The sequence below is a fragment of the Thermobia domestica genome, chromosome 7, assembly GCF_964235325.1.
Source record: "Thermobia domestica chromosome 7, izTheDome1.hap1.1, whole genome shotgun sequence".
In the NCBI taxonomy this organism is placed as follows: domain Eukaryota; kingdom Metazoa; phylum Arthropoda; class Insecta; order Zygentoma; family Lepismatidae; genus Thermobia; species Thermobia domestica.
This window is the reverse complement of record NC_137460.1, coordinates 227,205,677-227,229,518: the sequence shown is the minus strand read 5'-3', so window position 1 is coordinate 227,229,518 and position 23,842 is coordinate 227,205,677. Positions and strand designations below refer to the sequence as shown.

The 23,842-nt window shown below is 34.6% G+C and overlaps 1 protein-coding gene across 3 annotated transcripts in view; it reads left to right on the top strand.

Annotated features, from left to right (window-relative positions):
- Csp (Cysteine string protein) overlaps nucleotides 1–23,054 on the top strand; it is a 149,230-nt gene extending 126,176 nt beyond the window's left edge. For all 3 annotated transcript variants that reach the window (XM_081765898.1, XM_081765895.1, XM_081765897.1), the window contains one exon: nucleotides 10,842–23,054. In XM_081765898.1, coding sequence (XP_081622024.1) covers nucleotides 10,842–10,888 — 47 coding nt within the window. In that variant the 3' untranslated portion in view covers nucleotides 10,889–23,054. The remainder of the gene's footprint in view (nucleotides 1–10,841) is intronic.
- Nucleotides 23,055–23,842: the final 788 nt, after the last annotated feature.

The window sequence follows — 23,842 nt, the reverse complement described above, 5'->3', positions numbered from 1 at the left end:
GTGACTAGTTTTCGATATCTGGATAATATTGTTAGTGGTGATATGAAGGGCAAACGTGAAATAAAAGCAGGAATAGAAATGGCGAAAGAAGCCTTTAGGAGGAAGAAAAGTCTCTTTTGTGGAATCTTAAATAAAGAGTTGAGAAAAAGACTTATAAAATGCTTCGTGTGGAGTATTGTATTGTATGGGTCAGAAACATTTACATTACGCAAAAATGATTTTTAAAAATACGACTGGAAGCTTTGGAAATGTGGGTGTGGAAAAAATGGAAACAGCTAGGTAGAGCGGAAAACGAATGAAAGGGTGCTAGAAATTGTAGGGGAGAAAAGAACAATTTTAGACATTATTGAAAAGAGAAAGAAACTGGTTGGAACATTGGCTAGGAAAGAAGTGTATCATGAGGGACGTGCTAGAGGGTTCCGTGGCAGGGGAAAGAGGGAGGGGGAAGGAGGCTAATTGATGGACAATATCAAAACATAAAAATCGTACGTGAAGACGAAGAGCTTCGCTGAAAACCGTGGAGCATAGAAGCTTCTCAGTTATGACAAATGACCTGCCAATAATGGCAGAATACCTTTACCATAATATCGTAATAAATGGTTGTATTTGGTCTAGGAATTAATTCGTGCGGTTGGTACGCACACATTGAAGCTGTAGTACAAACACAAAATACATAAATACCTTAAGAAAAATATTGTCCATCGCTAGCCACCACTTTCGCCCATCTGTCAGGCAATGTACGGATTCCGTGGCGAAAGAAGTCCTCATCCTTGGAAGCGATCCAGTCAGAGACCCATGTTTCGATATCTTCTGAAGAAGTAAACCGCTGTCCAATCAAATCGTTGTTCATGCAATCGAACAAGTAGTAGTCCGAAGGAGCAACGTCTGGTGAATACGGCGGGTGGGGTAAAACTTCCCATCCGACATTTTCTAAATAGGTTTTGACCGGTTTTGCGTCATGTGGGCGAGCGTTATCATGTTGAACAATAAGTTTATCATGTCTGTTCTCCCATTCTGGTCGTGTTCTGGCCAGAGCTTGCTTCAAACGCATTAATTGTCGTCGATAACGTTCTCCATTCATAGTTTCACCCGGTTGCAGCAGCTCATAATACACCACACCTTTCATATCCCACCATATGCACAGCATAACCTTTGCACAGTGAATATCTCGTTTTGGTTGTGATGGACCTGGTTCACCTGGTTTCACCCAGGCCTTTTTTCGTTTAGGGTTCTCGTAACGGATCCACTTCTCATCATCCGTAATAATTCGATGCAGAAACCCCTTTCTGCGCTGTCGTTGAAGCAGCAATTCGCAAATGGTTTTTCGTCTTTCAACGTCTCTGTCTTTCAATTCATGTGGAACCCAATGTGACATCTTTTGAATCGATCACATGGCTTTCAAGCGTTTGGAGACTGTTGTTTGATCAACGCCTAATGCTGCTGCAAGTTGTTCCTGCGTTTGACACGAATCCTGCTCGAGCAATGCTGTCAATTCTTCGTCTTGAAATTTTTTTGGCTGTCCAGCTCGCTCTTGGTCTGCCAAGCCGAAATCACCACTTCTAAACCGTGCAAACCACTTCTGACACGTTCGCTCAGCTAGAGCATGGTCACCATACACTTCCACCAAAATACGATGGCTTTCAGTCGCACTTTTCTGCATGTTAAAGTAATGCAGCAGGACACCCCGCAAAAACACTTTATCAGGCACAAATTGCGCCATGTTCACTTAACTACAAACTGGTGTTGTTGACGCTTTAATCCACTGCCCTATACTACGAACGATACGCGATGACAGGGGTTTGCAACACATGTGTGGATACACGGAACTGTGGGACGCTCCGTTCGTTGCGCCATCTCTTGTCCACCCGCACGAATTAATTCCTAGACCAAATATATATATGACATCGTTTACATTTCTATGTTTTTATAAATAATAAAATAGATATGATATAAAACTAGCGAAAGTGAACGTTATATTCAAACGAACAATGTAAAAAATTAAGAGCTTTTAGAAAACTTTATTCTTTTGGGGGGGGGGGGGGGGGCAAAATTGACCCTTTCCTTATTGTACTACTACGGTTAAGTATTTAACCACTCAATTAAATCTACCTATGTATAGTACATATATTACTTTTATCCTTTTTATTTATTTTTTTGTTTGTTTTTTTTCCTACTATATACGAGTTCGATAAATTTATAAATGACGTTGTAAGAGTGGTATAAAATCACTTGCCTTGTTAGGAATTAGTAGTTAATCCCACTGAATATTTGATGCAACAGACGAGATGTCGCAGGAACTTATGTTGCTGTAACCGAGTTCAACTTCACTACCAACACTTGTCTCTGAAATGAGTATTCTAAAGCAACGACTCTATTATTTTATAACAGACAAAAATAGAAGTATATTCATTTCAGTATCTTAAGTTATATTGCTGCATGACGAAATCTTTTTCTAATTAGAAGATACAGATGAGGGTCATGTGAAGAGTACTCGGAATGATCCTCACTTAACAGCACTAATTGCAAACCGAGTATATTATTATTATGGGCAATCTTCTGCTATGACACCTTTGTATTATCTGGATCAGCAAACAGCAACAGAAGTTATATTTCATTGATGCGCAATTGCAGTACGCGTGTTTGTTTTGTAAAATGACAAATTTCGATCACTGAACGGTCATTAGATATCTCGCGAAAAAAATTATGAAGACAACTGAAGTATATAAATATTCCAAGTACTCAGTTTTGTCAGTTTTTACAATTGCTAAGTGAACTTATGAGTTGAAATATGAACGTTAAACCTTGTAATATGACCCGGAAAGTGATCGACCAAAATCTGCCACCACACTAGATATTTAGAAAGCGCCTGACTTGGTAATTCAGGATCGCCGATTAAAGATGAAAGATATTGAAGAAGCTCCAGAATTTCAGGTAAACAAATATTGGTAATTTTAACGGAAATACTGTGTATGACTAAAGACGTCTATCATGACTGAAATTAGACAGAGAACCTATTGTTGTACGAATACTGTCGAACCATATCGTGTAACAATATAGTAAAATCTTAATAGCAGTTTAAACATCGTAACTGAAGTTAGCACTTTCTCACAAATGTTGTACATTATATTAACAAAAAAGATATTTTAAAAAGTATAAATTACCATCGTAACTGAAGTTAGCACTTTCTCACAAACGTTGTCCGTAATGTTTGAGAGAAATAGTACAAATTACAATTATAACTAGAGTTAATACTTCTCACAAATGCTCTCCGTTATATTAGAAGTAGTTACCTTGCACGTCCAAGGTTATTTTCTGATGTACACTCGAAATGAATTCAAATCCTAGCTAGGGGGGCGCGGTGGCTCAGTGGTAGAGCGTTCACCTCCGGTGCTTGGGGTTCCTGGTTCGATCCCAGCTCGCGCCGTGTGGACTTTGTGGTGGACAAACACCGTGCTCGTGGGTTTTCTCGGGGTTCTCCCGTTTCCTCCCACTTTCTTCATTCCACCATTTCACTCATTTCTCATTATCACCGTCTCCTTTAGCCTAACCGGCATAAGCGTGGGACGTAAAACTTAAAGATTTCATTTCATTTCATTTTCAAATCCTAGCTAGGCTGATTCAGGGATAAAATATTTTGTTGCATATTCTGACTTACTTGATAGACGATGCTTAACTTCATCAGAAGCCGTGGACTACAGTTGTAGACAGTGGCGGCGATTGGACGTTAAAAGTGGGAGTGTAATACATGATCTGAATATTTATATATCAATGTCAGTTTTCCTGGTTGTTTCTAACACTTTGTTTGACGAAAGGTTTATAATTAATAGGATACTTTGTTTTACAGTTAAAATACTGTATATCATATTTCATATTTTGTTAAGTAAATTGACAAGAGCAACACAAATAGGTACTAGCCCTTTGTACTCTTAAACGACGAAAGTGCAAGAAGATATTTGATTACTTGCTCATGAACATCATAAAATTCTGTCTGGAAAATTGTATGATCAGATTATTTAATAACAATTTTGCAAATCGAATATATAGAAAGGATAATATTAATCATAGTAATGAATAATGAGGCTTGTTTTGTAGAAGTTATATTGATATTGGGAATTAATGAACAACTTATATTTCTTAATTTCACACATGTTACGACATTTAAAGAAATACCTAATTTCAATATTAATTGCTTTGAATTGCAATTAAAAGGCAATTCCTGTGGCTTTCTTAACTCCATGGGAAGACACATAACCAATACGTTCTTACGCAACGACAAATATTACATGGCCATATTATTTCACCATTTTTTCTATTAATTAGTAATACATACAAAAACTTTACATATCCAATTAAAACTATATACATTAAGGGATCACTTTAAAAACTGAGGGGCGGGGCAACTGCCCCCTCTTGTCCTCCCTAATCGCCACCCTTGGTTGCAAATATAAATCTGTTTTGACATTAACAAAATATTTTGTTCTTGAAATGATTCATTCTTTACTGAATACTGTCCTATGATTAGGTACATTCTGTTACGTGAACTCTGCATGTATTATATATCAACTTGCATGTTTTCTTTCCATATGCTTACTTTTTGAATGTTAATAGAAAATCGTAAATATCTTGTAGGACATCCATTTTAAAGGAAGCAAAATTACGCCAGGCTGCTTATTTATGTCGACACCCTGATCGTATTTTTTTTTTTTTTTTAATTCACTGTTAAAGACTTGTTAATGTTTTTGCATGTCAAAGAGTTTTACACATATATATATACAGGGTGTTAATGAACTATACCGATAAACTGTAAAAGGTGATTCCTCACATCAAAATAAGAGAAAAAGTTCGTATGAACCTATGGCGAAAAGTACATAATTTCAGACCTAGGACTGTCCAAAATCGCGAGAAAGCTAAATTTCAACAGGCCCTATTTCAAATTCCAGAAACTGTGGATGGTTGTTATCAGCGTAAAGGAAGCCATGCATACACAATCCAAAAGTGCATATTTCATCAATTTTCAATGGGTCTACAGGGTATTCACTACAAGATGTAATTCTCAGATATGCTGTCAATAGAGTTTTCAGATATACCCTGATTTCAAGGAGGGTCCAGAGTAGGCAGGAGGTAAGCCTTGACAACAATAGACATCCAATGCTTCCGAGAGAAGTCCTAGGTCCATGTTTTTTGTGTTCCGAATAACGTGTGATGCGATGTATTTCGTCACAGTATATTTCACATTTTCTTCACTTACAAGCGTGAAAGAAAACATCGCAGCTTGCGTTTTCCGGAGTACGAGAGATCGTGCTGCTGACGATCCTTAACACTTCGAACATCACGCCAAAGAATTCCGCGTTCACTGCTATCAAAACTTATCCTTTGTTTACTTTGAATCATCTGGGAATTTCACCCTGCAGGGAATACTCTGTGCGCCCATTGACCATTAATGAAATGTGCAATTTTGAACTGCGTATGCATGACTTCCTTCAGCTAATAAGGAACACCATCCATTGTTTCTCGAATTCGAAATAGGGCCTCTTGAAATTTGGCTTTTTCGCGATTTTGAACACCCCTAGCTCTGAAACTATGCACTTTCCCCCACAGGTCATACAAACTTTTTCTCTTATTTTGATGTGAGGAATCACCTCTTACAGTTTGTCGGTATAGTTCATTAACACCCTGTCTATATATATAATATTCATTCTACTTTCAGACTGGAAATGATATATTCATTCTACTTTTAATTCGAGAAATTTCACAGTAATTAATATAATTAAATTTATCAGAATTTAACCAAAAATCACTGCATTGAATCGTCGGTGTTTGAAATTAAATCGAATGCTCAGTCTTCACGGGAGAAGAATATATTTCGGACCCCTATTTTCCCTTGTGATGCGCATTTAAGTCGAAATCTAATAGAAAACGACTCTGAATTATTTGAATTATTTCAAAAATTCATTTTAAATATTTCAAGCATTTCCTTATTTATGTAATTTTCTGAATACAAGATGGAAATTAAATATTATAGAAATTATCTCTTCTCTTTCCTTCCATAGAAGCAGACGTTTCGAAAACGCTGGGACATATGTCTAAATACGACGGTGATTCAGAAAGTAATTCCTCCAAGGTGATACCTTTATTTGTGTTTGACAGATACAAACGAAACAGGTGTCAGTGGAAAGCTTGCAATGTCAGCTACAAATGGTAGCATCATTTTTGAACATTGTCCCGATTACGGGCAACACATTTACGCCAACGCGAAACAAGGTTTTTCATGCTTTCGACGAATTGTGATAGCTGTTGGCGATACCATTTCCAAACTGCTGCTTCCACTTCCGCGTTACAACTGTAGCGTTGGCCCTTAAGATGGTGCTCAAGTTTGGGGAAGAGCCAAAAGTCGCAGGTCTCAAGATCCGGACTATAGGTAGGATGAGGCAGAACGTCTGTTAACCTCAAGCGCTGCAGTGCTTCCTGAGTTTTGTGGCTTGTGTGCTAGCGAGCATTGTCGTGGTGCAGTATTGCCTGTTCATCTTTGCGAGTGTGTTGCAATCAGGCTCGCAGTCGCTTTAGGGTGTTAATGTAGTGATATGGGTTTATTGTCTGACTGTTTCACAGAAATGCAGTATGCATGCCACCATTCCAATCTCAGGAGAGGGGTCAACAATACTTTGCCAGCAGATGGGACAAATTTGAATTTTTTGACGGAGGAGAGGACGTGTGGCGGTACTCCATCGACTGACGCTTCGTTTCCGTCTCGTAATGGCGTATCCACGACTCGTCGTTGGGAATGAATGTTCCTGGGTGCACAACCTTCCGTAGTCAGAAATTCAGTGACGGCCCGCTGTTTCAACAGTTCGTCACCACTGGATGCCATAGATTGCTGCACTACTCTGAAACTAGAAGAGATAGAAAGGTGAAACAAGTGACATTCTATAGCTTAAACATCATTGCATTAATGATGAACAGTTAAAAAATTTTTCAACATTACTGGCCAAGTAGTGGGCTTGGAGGCATTACTTTCTGAATCATCCTCGTATTATAGCGAGGAGTTTATACATGCATCAAGTTTCATGTGTCTAACTTAAGAGATTCCTGTTGTACTCTACTTTTGCATAAATTTGAACTGTATATCCTGCTCGGGAAACGCATTTTAAGCGAAGTGACATTTTAAAATTCCCAGTGTGAGGTAGGTACTGTGTTTCAAAATCCATTTCAAACTATTCAACAACATGAATTTAATAACACACAAAAAGTAAAAAGGTGACTGACTGGACCGAGAGTAACTGAACCCGTGACCTTCGGCATACCGTGCCGATGCGTTAACCACTACGCCACCCAGTCCGTGAATTCCTTAGCTGCACCGTTTTTATCAATAAAAACATTTCACTTTTGTTCCTAGGTTAAGAACATGTAAGGAAGTTATATTTCTGTGCAGTAGTAGACACCATGACCTAGTCAAATAGTCTGTGCTCTTAAGACCTCGTCTTTTCTGTAATTCTTTACCTAATTCAGTGGTATAGTATATTAATTTTTATATTATTTACGCAAATTATATATAATAAGAAAATAAATAATTTCACGTACCTTATGCAAGCACTGTTTAATTTTATCCTTTCTTTTTTTTATTTCACTCTTAATTGTGCGAGCTTCATCGGAGGGTCTCACCTTATAAAGAATTAAATCGGGAAGTAAGTCACATGTTGGTTGTTCGGTCTCTGATATACTTCTAAAAATCATTCAAAATTCCTGCAATCTTCAATAATCAATTACAAAAAAGGAATTTTTCAGTATATTTTTAGAAGTACATCCACTGAAATATTGATGAGGAAGAGACCAAACAACCAACATGTGAATTACTTCTCGAATTAATTCTTAATAATATGAGACCGTCCGATGAACCTCACAGAATTAAAGCGAATGAAATATAAGGGAAAAGATAAAATCAAACAATAGTGCACAAGGTACGTGAAATTATTTATTTCCTTACTATACAGTGGCATAGGTGGTTTGTTTTAGTGTATTTCTTGACAATAAGTGACTTTTCGACAAAACCGTGTACTGTACTAGATTATGTGTTTAGGTGTGTAATCTAAACTGAACAACGCAGATGAACGGTTAATGTTTTGGCTGCAGAAGCCCTGGGTTCGGATCCCACAATCTGGTCATTCACTTTTTCCTTAGTAGTACCAAGCAGATGTCTGCGTTATTTCCATCACATGCATACGTAATATAAGTTTCTCAATGTTATCTATTAACACATCGTAGAATTACAACATATATGCATGTATTAAGCACAACTCACGCATCAGAGAATTCTATAGACACTGAATCATATTTCATTTGCTTGTGTATGTTTATGTAAATTGTGTATATGTATTAATTTTTCATTACATTAGAACAGCACATTTTCACTAACATTGGTTCGGTTTATTGTATGTTGTTTTAGTTATTCAATAAGTTTTGATGTGCCTTACCAAGTGTAACATTCATGCATTTTAGTTTATGCATGTGTCCTGGAATAATCCATAATAGTTTGAAGTGCTTTAAGTAAGTAGGTGCGATAAATAAATTATTCTTTTAATTATTATAGATAATTTTATTAATTATAGATAAAAATGCATTTTTTCTGCATATTTCGTAAACAATGCATTGTAGTGTGTCTAACAATTGTAATGCAATGTTTGATCTTTTATTATAGCAGCCTGTTAAAAAAATGGATACACACTGTAAAACATGTTATACGTGCGATACACTTCAATACGAGTTCAACGTGTAGGTCTGTCGTTCAGCAACAACGGCAGATAGCATTAATGTTAATCAAAGCAATACTATGTACCCAGTTGAAAAAATGCAGTGATGGTGCAAGTATGGCTATCATTTGAAGAAAGCATTCTGAAATGGAAATTGATGTTAGAGAATGTCTGTATAATGGAACGGCAATACAGGTAGGAATATAGAACTGAATCGTGAAAATGTGTCGTCTGTTCAGATGTTAGATGCATTTACACGCTTACCACATAAATCAACATAACAGTGTTCACGTGAAATATGAGTGAGTCCGTATTTTGCATAGAGCAAAATGGAAAGTTTATGTTCCATAGCTCTTTCACTCGTTGATTAAGGACAACCCAAGACAGAAGAATTCAGTTTTGTTAATATTTCCTTGTACAGATGGAAGAGCATGTTAATTGTACTTGTAAAATGATGTGGTGTGATGAGACAGTTTAAATTAAATGGCACGATCAACTGGCATAAGTATATATACTGAACCCCCGAAAATCCACATATTGATGTCAAACAAATCATCAGTGCTCCAGTACTCCATGTCTGCTGTTGCCTATCATCAAGTTAACTAATTGGATCGTTCTTTTTCCAAGGTACTGGGCAGGAAGATGATGTACATGTTAATTTTATCATTTATTAGGACTTTGTTTGGTGATGATCCATTTCTTTTTCAACAAGATGGCGACCTGCCGTACTTTCTTGCAGTTGTACACGCCTATCCCGGGAACACAGTATCGGGACGTTGGCGAGGACGAAGGAGCCGATTAAGTATCCCCTACATTAGCCTATTTTATCTCTAGAGTTTTACTTGTGGGGGACTATCAGGAACGTAGTGTATAGTAAGAAACTACGGTTACCAGTGGAACTGTGCGATGAAATTGAAATGGTTTTAAAGCAGTCCATGTGGCTACTCTGGAAGATGTCACCAGGAATGTAGAGCATGGTGCTCAAAAGTGTTTGGAAGCTGGTGGTTTGTAGTTTGAACAGTCATTGTAATTGCACAAAGAAACTGTACCTGTGTTGTAACGTTTCCTTTTGAATTTTTGTAATGCTCGGATATAATATAGCAGCTATTCTGTTTTAAAGTGTGTATACATTTTTTGAACAGCCCGGTACATTTAATCAGAATGTTTAAATGTAGGTGGTTTTGCATAATTTATTTTATAAAAAATAATATCTAGCTGGCATGAGTGACCATGTTAATTATATTGAACTCCCATTTGCTTTCAGAAGTTCTCTATTTGCGGCATTGAATAGGTGTGATATATATATGATATGAGGGAAATGTTGGTTGAGAGATGCTGGCTCCTGATTGGCTATTTTTGTGGCTACGAGAAATGGCTTTGTTGAATGTCTGCCTATCTGGTCGGCCCCTTTTCAGAAACAAAAACAGCTACAATAACAGCCAATCAGGAGCCAGCATTTCCCTCAGTCAATCACAAGTCCCCATTCATAGCTCTACTTCTAAGTACTCACTATATATACATGCTCATGTCTCTGGTCTCTTCACCACAATCCCTGACGATGACTGCAATGTCTACATTCGAAATATCGGATGTTAATACCTTCACCTGGCTGATAGCCCGAGAAGACTTACTAAAATCACGTCACCAGGAAAAATTCAATTCTTTCTTCAGTCGAAGATACTTTTTCGGAGTTTTTCATTTGTGTCTCTGCCAAAGTTGAGGCAAATCTTTTTGAACATTTTAATCAGAAATCTCAAAATGATTGAATCGAAAACTGCATAAGGAAATCCATTATTAATATAAATAAACTACAACTTTCAATATATCCATGGATCTTCCATCAGTGCAGCTGCATTAATGTCTATCAGTCGTTCACATTAAACTGTTCTGCCATTTTTAACAAAAACACTTGATAGACCCGAGATAAAGAGTGAAACCTGTTTATAGCCAACGTTAAATAGAATCTCATAATCCTTACTACATGTACCCATTCCTCCTGCCTCTAATGCTGTGTCTTGGTTGTTCTGTTGTATTTTCTTTTCTCCCAAATTAAGCTACAGTAAAATAATATTTAATTGATCGTATCTTACCTTGCAGGGATGTCTCAAAGCGTTTCCCCGAAACACATAAGCAACTTATCGTAAACGAGCAGATGGTAGTAGCCCAGTGGATGAAGACAAGACGATCCATGGTGCAGTGTTACCAAAGACATTGTATAGTTTCATAGCATTCCTTTTTCTCTATGTATGTGTGTTTTGTTTTTTTTGGTGAGGATTTTTTTTTTTTATCGTTATCTTGACAGTAAGCAAGGATGATTGCATAGGTATCTGCGGTTTGTACAGATATTCCTCAAGCGAATGTCCTAGTCTCGAATTCGGTTGTCAACTACAGCATGAACAAAGTTACTTTCTTATTGACACATCAAAGAAAACGTGGATTAGTCAACTGAGGACTCAGTTTCCTTGAGAAGTTGTACATCTGTGTAATCTTGTAACTTATCGCCAACACAATGCCTTTCTCAATCTAAGCTGTATTAGTAGTAGTTAGATGAGCCTTACAGCCACGTTTGCAGCATCTCCAAATATTTCATACATTGCAAACACGTGGAATCTGTACAACGTATATGAATGTGTAAACGATGAGTTTCATAATAATCATAAAGTATGATTCCATTCGTCACGTAAGAAAATGGGTACTTTAGGTGTACTTCTCCACCTGTTTTTATATACAATTACTCTTTTTCTCTCTCTTTACAGTAATGTGACAATACTGAAGTAACTTTGCTCATGCAGTAGTTGTTATTGAGGCAGTATTTTAAAAACGCAGACAGCTGTATTATTATTTTTTTCTCTGTCATCCGTATGTGATGTTTATCCTTATAGGTTTTTGTACATTTTTTTTACAAAAACAAAATTGTCATGGAGGATGCTCTTAAGGTAAGAAAAATATATATACTGATATGTATGTGTGGGTATAATCTGTATGAATGTGTGGAGTGGGAGATCTTGTTTATGGACGGGAAGAGAAAGAGAGAATTATATAGTTACAGTGAAGAAGTTCGATTCTTAGCATTTTTTTTCTCTCTAAATCTTTAATGACTCCTGTCCGTAGTGAATTTGAGAACCTGTGAACTAGTCTCATTTTCTCTGCTTGTTACAACTTGAAAATAGGGGTCAAAATTAAGAGAAAATATGAATGCAAGGTTAGTGTAGTTTCTTCTGTTACACTGCTATAATGTTTGATATTTTCTTCGTATTTGATTTGTTTCTCTGCATAAATATCGCTCAAACGTACAGAATATAGTCTGCAATACTAATATTCTGTACATTTCAGAATACTAATATTCTGTGGTTTGGTATTGACTTTTTGCTAGTCTTACTAGAGCAATATGCATGTGGAGTAGTACGTAGGTCGTTTTCAAAAATTTCTTGCTAAAAATGTATTTGAAATTCCTGTGATGGTATTTTTTAAATCGCGTCTAGTAATTATTTCGATTATTATTATCAATCCAGGAATGGTAAAAGATTGTTATTGCTCTGTTTTGCATATTAACTCTAATAAATGAGATACCGTTTTTTAAAAATATATATTATAAATAATCAAGAACAGTTATTGGAATTAGTATATTTTCCTTAATTGAATTTGATAATACTATATACTAATGTTGTATTTTCTAATATTTTCTTTCCAAAATAGAACTGTTTCATATCTTCTCTATGAAATTTATAGGTTTCAATTGTAATTTTACTAGTTACTTGAATTACGGGACACACAAAAATAACAGTTACGCTATTAAGTATAACCCAGTATAAAATATTTTGTTTAACTTGTCACAAATATTACTCTCTTTTAAATTTGGTATCAGTAATATTTCTTCCGCAAAAGAATTGGTCATTGACTTAACGTTATTGAAAAATATGATTGAACCAAGTCGAAGTATCACCATAGTAATTTTGTAATTACTAGGAATATTTTTCCCTTTAATCTCTGGTGCAGGATTTCCATATGTACTCTTACTTATTACATGTCAGCGGCTATTTTAATGGAACAGAAAACGATAAGAATGAATCGAAATGAGCTTTTGATAAATCAAATGCGGTATGCTTTTGTACATCGGTTGGAACATTACATAATCCAATTGAACTAGGCGCTGGTTGAATCTGCAGCTCAGCTTTCGCGTTTGACGATGGATGTGTTTCTTAGGATTGTGTGTGCGTGTGTCAGAGCCCTGTGCAGTAAATCACATGGAACCAATTATGTCTGAACTGTTCATTCAGAAGATGGTGATTCGAGTGTTGCGTAGAAGTGAAGTATTTCTAGAGCGTGTTTCGTATTAAAAACTTAATAAATAAAATTCCTATTGGTTCACGGTACAATAATAGAAAGATTAGCTCATTTTTTTTTTTTTTTTTTTTTTTTTTTAATTGATCAAGGTAGATTTCCTTATACAGGATGTTTCAAAACAACACCGACAATATTTGGGAGGTGATTCCTGACACCAAGATGAAGACAAAAGGTATAGTCCAACCTGGGTGCACAAATGCTTCCTTTCGGAATTATAGGCTATCATAAACATGAAAAAATGATTTTGAAAGGCCCATAGCTCCAAAACTAGGAGACCTATCGTAATCGGGTCAAGACTTCACTTAGGAACTAATATGTGCGCTATCCAAAAATACCTGTTTCAGAATCCTAAGGTACTCACGCAGCAATTTTTATAGAGTTTGGCTACGGGCATATAATTTGAAGTACTCAAAATCTACCTCTATAAAAATTGTTGCGGAAGTACCGTAGGATTGTGAAACTTGGATATTTGGATAGGGCACATACTAGTTCTTAAGTGAAGTCTTGACCCAACTACGGTAGGTCCCATAGTTTGCAGCTATGGACCTTTAAATTTCATTTTTTCAGCAGGCTGTAACTCCGAAAGGAAGCATTTGTGCACCCAGGTTGATCTATACTTTTTGTCTTATCCTGGTGTCAGGAATCACCTCCCAAACATTGTCAGTGTTGTTTTGAAACACCCTGTATAAAGTATCAGCTAAACAAAAGCCTCGAAATTAAAGAATACCTTTTGTACGTTAAATTTCGTCGTACAAATAGTTTACACTAAGCTAAGAAGAGTCTTATACTTCGTTTTTAATCTGGATTTCACTTTATAAATGCATCACAATAGTATACTAAATACATGAATTTATATTTGTAAATGAAAACTGAAAAGTTGAAGGATGAGCACTATCCATAGGAAATTGTATATTATAGTAAAGAAAGTGTGCATTCTCTCTTACTCTTTCCGTATAAATATGTTTAATAACCTGTGTTAGAAAATTGAAACAGCAATTTATAGACATCACAATGTGTTAATATCCATTCCTAATAATGAATGTTGATTGAGGAGGGAGTATTTTTTTTAATGACCTCTATGTGAAATTAATTGGCACCAGTAGTGTAATAATGTTGTGTGACTGCTGTAATGAAATGCAGTCAGTCCCACAAAACAATTCGATATACGCTGAACTAATCTGTTAACGACACATGTACTTTGTAATAGATTATATGAATTTTCATCTACTACTGTGTCTAATTTTTATATAAAAATACTTAACCAGTATGAATAAGTAAAGCTTTGCAATAGGGGTTTGAGGAGGCAGTTCTAAGATCTGAAAATGTCAAAGTACGGGAGTGCAGTAAATAGTGTGTTGTACTCTTTTTGGTTGATTGATTAATTGAATGATATCAGTCTTAGTTGCTATGTTTTGCTTCGTGTAACAAATTAATTGAAAATATTGGTAAAAAGCTTCGGGATTTGATTCTTTACGTACCTAAATTATTTTAAATTCGGCGTATTGTTTCGTACTTCTATCAAGAAACATACTTAGTATTTTCACGAAAAGAAGATTAAGGCTTAAATCCGACTTAAACTATTTGCTGAGCAAAACAATACGTTTGTTGTAAAACTTAATAACGTGTAACAGTTTCGTCAACTATCTACTTGGCTTCATCAGACACTATAAATAGACAGGTAATGACAGATTTTATATATATATATATATATATATATAACACAGCGAAACAATTCCTGAATGCTGATTGGCTACCACAGCCAACCCCTTCAATCACAAAACCAGAATATAAAACAGAAACAAAATTCACTAATTCCTTCCCCCTCCCCCTGTTGATACCATATACATACATATCTAATTTACTAAATTACCTTACAAATAACTTAAATGTGAATACTGAATAAATAATACTAAAATTTACAAAAAAATACCTGTACAATAATCTGTCATTACCTATGTATTTGTAGTGTCTGATAAAGCCAAGTGGATAGTTAACGAAACTGTTACATGTTAATAATTTTTACAGTAAACGTCTTGTTTTGCTCAGTGAGTACTTTAAATCGGATTTAAGTCTACTAAAGCAAACCTTGTACAATGGAAAAGATTACGCAACAGAACAGACAAACTAGCAACAGAAATATTAAGTGGAAGGAAACACCCTTAACACTTTTGCGTATGAACTCCCATATTGAAGCACAGATTTCGTACCTAATAACTGGAAGGGTAAATGGAGGAATAAATCTAAAAATAAATAAATAAAAAAAAATAGTGTTCAAAGTGCCATTTTAAAATACAGTTCATCTATGTTTAAAGTGACATTTTGTATATGAAAAATGTATTTAGTGTATTTTAATCTTATCTTAATTACTGTTTCTGTTAGTTTACCTCAGTACCTACTTTTTGTGAAGATACAAAAAACATTTCAGGCTGAAAACTCGAAAGAATACTCGAAATTCTTACACTGAATTTAGAATTTTTCAAGTGCTGCTATTTAATCCGGCGGCACTGGCGCCAAGTCTCACAGACCCGTCCCACCTGTTTTTGTAGCCTCTTACTAGTAGCTGGGCGTTGTTTCTGATTGGAGCTCAAATTGGAAATTTTATTTTTCAATGGACATTTCTGAACATGATTTATTGCCTTATGATAACATATTGAAACTTTTGAACATTTTACTAAATAATAACTGTAATTCTATCATATTTTTCATAACTCTTGAATTTTTTCGATTCACTAAAATGTAATATTTGTATTGAAATTCGCAATATACTTGTTTAATATGCGTAATACAAAATAAAATTTAAACAAAAATTATTAGGTAAAGATTTAAAATTTAACAAATGGGTCTGTGAGACTAGGCGCCAGTGCTGCCGGGTTAATTGACACTTCACAACAAATAAAACAAATTGTAATAAACATCGTCTAAACATCTTCGTTTGGAGAAAACGTTTACTATAATCTTAAGAGATATGATTTTGCAACGAATGGATGTATTAGAGAAGGTTATATGCTAACAAATGAAAAAAAAAAAAAAATCTTATATAGAATCATTTCGTGCTGAAAATATTTATTTTCTCTCTATGTTAGCGGTGAGCAATTTATAATTTTTTCCTTCATAAAATAACACTATTTTCGGAAATTAGTTGTGTAGTGTTCATTCATCGATTTTTTTCTTTATGAAGCATTTAATCTTTTGTGTCCCAGTGGTCACATTACGAAACCAGCTTTTGACTGATTCCTCTCTGCTTCCTGCTGATTATATGGTGAACTCACATTTCAGTACGTATTGCTCCTGATCTACTATATAGAAATGCAAATAGATCTCACCGAGACTAGTAGAAGACAAAAAAATTCATACATAAACCAGTTGTATTTCAAAAAGATGGTTTCACTTCGTAACCACTACAACACAAAGGATTAACTATTGCTAGCACATCCATTTGTTTGGAAGTTATCCTTTAGTTTTGTCACATACATAGGTGTCTTTAGATCCTATATGAAAATCTTTTCAACCCAACGTTTATTAGAACTTACGTTATCTTTCACTTGTCAAAACTCAGTTTTTCATAAATATTGTGAATGACCCTCTGTATTTCTTCAACGTTAACAATTGTAGAATAATTTATTGTTGCACTGTTTACAGTGTTTTGTTGTTGTATTGCTGTTATCTACATCAATCTGATTTTGTTTTCTTTTTCCGGAAAGTTCTAAGTTCAAAGAACAACAAGAAGGTTCTGTGGTCTTAACTCACGGTTCTTTCATGTGAAGAATATCCAATATCTCAGTGTTCTCCATAGAACTTAAGCGATTGGAACTATGAAAGATAGGAAGTGTTTTTATTTTCATTTAAGTTAAGATGAGATGTAGGGTAAAAGTTAAGCATTCTGTTAGTTTAGGGAAGTCAATTTGACTTTTTTTTAAATTATTAATAAAATTACAGTTGTGGAATGTACCATGTAATATTGTAATACGAAACTGAATCAAGACATATTGGAACGCTCGAAAGCTTAGGATGATTACTCTGAGCGCCCGAAGAAAATTTTCTAAGGGGCGCTTGTCTCCCTGGTTGGTATATTACGTTTGATATTTTTTTTATTTTTGTTAAGAAAATCTTAAGAAATTTAATACATTTTCGTGAGCCAGGAGAGCCTCCCTTCCCCCCCTATCCCTCCCTTCGGGCGCCCTTGATGATTACAATATTTCGTATTTTGTAGCCAAATTACGGTATTACTTCGGAAATTTAGGATCTAGCAAGGATTTAGTAATGGAAAATTACTGTCCGTCTGTAAGAGATATGTATTGCAGTTTCCTGACATCCCCATTAAATCCTCTGTAATGGACTGTGTTATAGCATACGAATATTCTTTACATGATCGGGCCATGCGGTGAAGTGTACTGGACTAGTGTTGATAAGTGAAATGTAATGCATCAGAACACAGTGAAGTCTTCAGATGACGCAAATCAGACAAAGTAATGCAAGTTATGGCTTTTAAACAAAGAAAAGTGGTACTTTAAGATCGAATGGCAAAAATTTTGATAAGTAATTATTATTACTTTTCTTTTCATCTGATCAAAATGTGTTTTGAACGCATTGTGTGTATATCAGAGAGAAGTAAGAATGAGTTAGAATCCACATGTGTGTGTGCCATGTTTTATCTTCTTTCGTTTTCGTAATCCTTGTTATGATGGATCTGAAACAACTTAGTAGTGTGACCTTGTGACGTGTGCTTCACACGATAATCATGTCAGATTGTAATTGGTTTACGAAAGCAGAATATCACAAATATTAGAAGAAAAGTTGTAATATACAATGATAGTATTTAATACTCAGATTAAGAAGAATTTGTAATTAGTGTATATGTTCCTTTGGAACTCCAAACCTTATTACTATTACTATAGCAATTGGCTCATATCGTAGCAAATGGTAACTCTTGGTAAAGGAGGATGTTTCAGTATGTATATTGACCTCTCCAGTTATTTGGTGTATTTTGTTATTATTTACTTACACGTCATTAAAACGAAAAATGTAGTTTATTTGTTCTTATTTCACGATTCATACAGAGTATTTTTCGTTTTTCATGTGACACTTAACTTTAGCCTATTCTTCACTCAAGAGTTGACAGAGCAGACAAACTTGACAAAGCAATTTGATTCTATATAGGCCTAATCACTCGCACAGGGTATTTTCTAATCTCTATTTAGAATTGACATAAAATATTTTGGACGCAGATCAGATTAAGATACAAGTATAATTGGATTTTAGAAATATTCTAGGAATACTGAATGATACATTTTTTCTGTAGTATGACTACTTCACAACAGATTTGAATAATGGCAGCGGAAGAAAGCATCCCAAACTCCATAAATAAGTTCATTTCCGAACTACTTGGAAAGAATGCTTTTGTACTGGCAATTTGATTTCTGTTCAATAGAATACTTGTTTCATTTTAGTTTCGGTATGAACGTAACATACTTGAGATACAAAAAAAGGACAATGTGAATATCAGTTTAAAACTGTTTTATTGTGAATTTGTTTTCAGTTTTAAAACAGATTTCGGAAACAAAAAAGCAAACAGAAAATGCACGTAGTGTTTTTTAATGCCTTTACATCTTAGGTTTACAAATATTGAGACTAGTGATGTTAAATGTTTCATTTTTTAAGGACATTAAAAATATATCGTATATTAAAAAATAAAAATAAATAAAAACTTTCAGAAGTATTTTTGAAACACTTGTTCAGAGTATAAAGCAATACTTGTTGTTCTTAAATCCACGTGTATCTCACTCTATTATTAGAACACGTTGAGTTGTCCGACATTTCAACAAAAACGTTACGCTTATAAAATTAGCCAAAATAATAGATTCATTATGCGTAGTAATTTTTCTAACTACTCGAAAAGTTACCCGAAAACTAATGATAAACCGTTTATCTAACTTCGATACCTATATACATATGATGTTATCACTTGAAACGGAGCAATATCAAAAGATTCGTACTGTTGATAATAATACATACGCATACTTCTTGTCCTCTACAAAGTATCTTTTGCTATCAGATAGCAAGAAAGTCTTGGAGGAATAATTTCATTAGTCACTTAGCAGTCATGGTTGTACTGGATTCCTACATTATTCATCGTTTTATTACCAAACAGAGACTTACCCAGCAGACGGACAAGATTTCATTTAACTGTGAAACATCTCTAAACACTAAAACTAAAATGGAGTTACTTTGGTGTTTTATTCTTCTACTTCGGATTATTATTACTACAAAGAACCAGGAGCGGTACATCTGAACTTTTTTCAATCAAAAACATTCACAACACATGGCATTTAATAATATACAATTTAAGCAAATACGAGTAAAGATATTTAAACCTAATGAACATATCGTGAAAAGTTTAGTGTGATTTTTTAAATACATATTCAGTTACTTTATCATGCTTGTTTGGGTTTTTATTAGGGTGTTCAGATCAACAGTCATCAAGAATTTTAAAAACGCGAAGTTTATACCGGAAAGTGTGGCGTAGTCTTATAACCTACCTCTTTTGAAGACTATAATGTTCTGAGAAAAGGCCTTCTCTGTTCGAAGTGATGTAACATAATCAATGACCTGTACACTCTTAAACTGCATTGGACTGAAGTCTGGCGAGGTGCTGAACCTAAGTAGATAGTATATCCCATCCGTGATTAAGATAGTAAAGCAAAAATCAATAATTTTTTCAAGTTCAAATGATTTGTGTACCTATTCCACTAGTGTTCTAGTAAACAAGTGTGTGCTCGTATGGATTGTCAGGTGCAGTGATCTCATCATTCAAGTTTAAAATTTTAAAAAGCTATCCATGGTGCAGCAAATATGATTTTATAAATTACTTAAAGCGAACCAGAAGCATCTTGGTTCGTATTACGATAATTGCATTAATATCAATTAACAGTTCTGGTGGGGTTGAGTCTTGACTATCAACTGTCGAGTGGCTTCATCCTTTCAGTCAATTCTAATGCAATGATTTACATGAAGAGAAATGTGTGTCCTTACATTTTCTTCCATCGTTACTCAGTTTTATGTCATTGAAGTTTTCTGATTATATTGTGCAAAGCATTATTTTACTTGTAACCTCAAATACTTGTTGGCTGTCGTAATGAAGGACCTATACTTTTTTCTTTCATTCATCTAAAAGAGAAATCCTCCATAAGAATTTTGTTAAGGGTTTTACATACCGCACCGTGTTGTACTTTTAATTTTTTGCTTTATATACACATATATTTACTTTTTCTTCGTACGAGTTCTTAAAGAAATTCGTTTTCCTAAATGTTGGTTTCTATTTTTGTTTCCTAGTCATTGCAATATTGCAATTGAAATTTGGTATATGCAATATAAAACAATCAACAAACAAGGTAGAAAATTAACTTTGTTCAAGGAGTATTCAGCTAGGTGCCTCTCACTGAGATATAAGTGTCACAACGTTTACTTTAGAAAAGTTCCAGACATTTGCTAATCCAATTGTCACAAAATTTCGCTCAGTAATAGTGATTACGGGCAGAATGGTTTTGGTTACGTCTTGTGTCAGAACTCTCTGCAGGGGAATAAATTTATAGCTACCCAGCCTCTAAGAGTATTAAAGTAACATTTATAAGGAAGAGTTGACATACTACTTCATAACGTTCTGAAAGGTATTAAATAACCGTTGAATTGCTTCTGTTAAACCACATTCTGAGAAGTAGTAGTTTAAAACAAGTGATTTGAAAGTTTTGCAGAACATTTTTGAATTCATAATATATCGGGTGTTCAAAAAATGGCGCCCACCGACCACAGAGCGTTATTCTACAAGTCAAAATAAAGCAAATATATATAGTATACCTTTCGAGTCCTTGTCTGGAGACACGAATTGCACTATGTGGCTACGTAGCAAGTAAAGATCCATAGATTAGATCTAGCAATCTGTCAAATCGTTACATCGATTCTTTCTAGGTGGCAGCTAAAGTCAATATTGATTGACACTAGCATCACTTATTTGTGTAGCAATCGATTCAACTGCTTGCTGTATTGGTAGAGTAATGCTAATGGTTCCAAGGTAATCTGCGACGTTGCCATATTGTGAAATTTTGATTCTCCATAGGAGCTGAAGGAGGTCCCGGAGGGCATACCATCATATAATATTTTCGCTTTATTCTGGCCTGTAGAATAGTGCCATGTGATCCGTGGGTGCCATTTTTAGAACACCCGATATATATATTATTGTTATTGTTATTATTTCAGAATAGATTATCACTCTAAGTCTTGTCTTCGTAAAGATCGGCTTGTTTTCAATACGCATCTAGTATTTATACACAGTTTGCTAATTAAGTTTATTTACGAACTACCTTCACTTTTGCCAAGCAAATGACATTGAAGTTACTATACATACAAGAAATGAAATAATTAAAATTTGTTTTAGCACATATTTCAATGAAAAAACCTAAAAGTAGTTCTTACAAAATTTTGTAATGTCTCAGAAAAATGAGTCAAGTCAAATTTTGATGAAAGTAAGGTATAAACTATAAAACTTGTTCCAGAACATATTTTTTCTATTGAAGTGGAATTAAAGAATGGTTAACTGGCGTTACAGAATTAATGGACTACAAATCATAAAGTAATTCGCTATAATACATAACTAATAAATCAAGGTGTAACGTGGTTTAATGGAAAGAACAGTAACAATATATTATTTATTCTACATGTAGTACTCTAAGTAGATGCCAATAGAACATTTTCATCTAATAATAATTTAATAAATCCCCATGGTTTCATACAGGTGACTCTCGATTTAGCCTTTCTGCTCTCATTTTTTCCCAGAATACTTTGCGGTCGATGACGTCACGTGGAGGTATCGCCAAGAATGTTATAAAATAGAGGATATCACAGCCATACGTATCCTATGATTGGTGATTTTCTTACCTGTGAAAGGCTATTTCGGGTAATTTCTTCACACTCCTATTTGTATACCCATACGTTGTATATTATAAGTCTGAAGCAACGACTTAAATAAACGACAGACACAGTACATGTCTACATATGAAGATCACAATGTTTTGAGCAAACATATATGGAGGTCATTCAGTTACCTAATAGGATGAAGATACATATGGGCAGATCCTCTATTTTATAACATCTTTGGGTATCGCGAAGTATCGTTCAAAAGAACAAGTGAAATACTGCCTTTGCAGTTACGGTAGTTGGTATATTGTTTCAAAATGGGAAAAAGTCCCTCCACAAGACGTCACAGACAGGGAGCTAGTCAGAACACTAAACGCAAACGGGGGCTACCTATTATTTTATATACCTTGGATTTCATAGACAAAGACATCAAATCACTGAGTTTGGGATATCAAAATCATTTATGACATAATTCTATTTTTTTTTTAAAGCCTTATTACCTATTTATTTTTTCCTTTGTCGTTTGAATCAATACATTATCCACACTAGGTTAGATAAGCCTATAGTGTGTGTGAGTATAAGAACAAAACTACTTAAATGAAGCTACGATATGTAAGCCAGTTGCTTAATGTACGCTAATTTGTATAATATTTAATTATAATTACTCTACAAAAGAGTTTTAATGACGTTATAAATTATTATGGGTTACTTATGAGGAAAGTATACTCTAGGCGACCCCAAAACACTTAATTGTGAACACAATTACCTAATTTTGATTCATTCCTCTTCTGTGTCCAATTCATAGCATATTTTCACTCATTTTTATGTATATTAAATATATAAATATATATATTATAAATGAATATATACAGATATATATACATATATGAAAGTATTTAAATAAAAAAAACACCAGAAAATGTAGACAAGATATGTAATGTCATGTTAGGCTGTGTTCGTTGCTTGTTATAATGGTATGGACTCTTACATATGTAAACAGATTCTATTGTAAATAAAACTAACTGAAATGTGGAATTATATTAAGGTTCATGAATGGAATTTAGCATGTTTTCTAATCATTTTCATGTGTTATTCTAAACGGTAAACCATGTATAAATGACAGTAATATACTTAGCTTCCTGGAGTCAATTTCGCTCCGCGCAAGCAATTCAAATTTCTAAACTGATTTGACCAGACGAAAGTTCCATTGCAGTCTGTTGGGTAGTGCGCATATTTTTTAAATAAAAAAATTTATTATTAAGAGTATTGCAATGAAATTAGTGTCAGAAGAAAGAATTCTATGTGAAGAAATATTCCAATCAAAACTATGTTCAATTTTGCCGCCATTTTGATTTTGAACTTCATTCAAGCAAAGATGGATGTTATTGATTATTCGACGGCACATGTTTTCCGTAGTTTTGCACGCCTGAACAATAAATCTTTTGAGCTTCATCAAATTATGGAGATGTTTCGGAAATATCGGCACCCTTACAGAAAATAGTCGCACGGGATAAGATCTGGACTGTGTGAGAGCTAAGATTGTTTGCCATGAAACAGGCCTGGAAACTGACTTATAATAACTCATATCTTGAAAATCTTGTGTAAGAAATTCAACACCACAGAGTTTGCAGTTTGCGGTCCTACACCACCCTAAATAAACCACTGCGTATTGATAATCCAAGTAGTAACAAAGAACTACGTAACAAAATTATTACATAAAATGGTCAAATACTGTTCACTGTTTCTTCGAAGATGAAAGTCCAGTCAGGACAGTGGTTGCAAACTGTGACCCACACTGTAATGCTCGGAACGTGATGTTTTTCATGAAGCAATCCAAATGAAAGTGC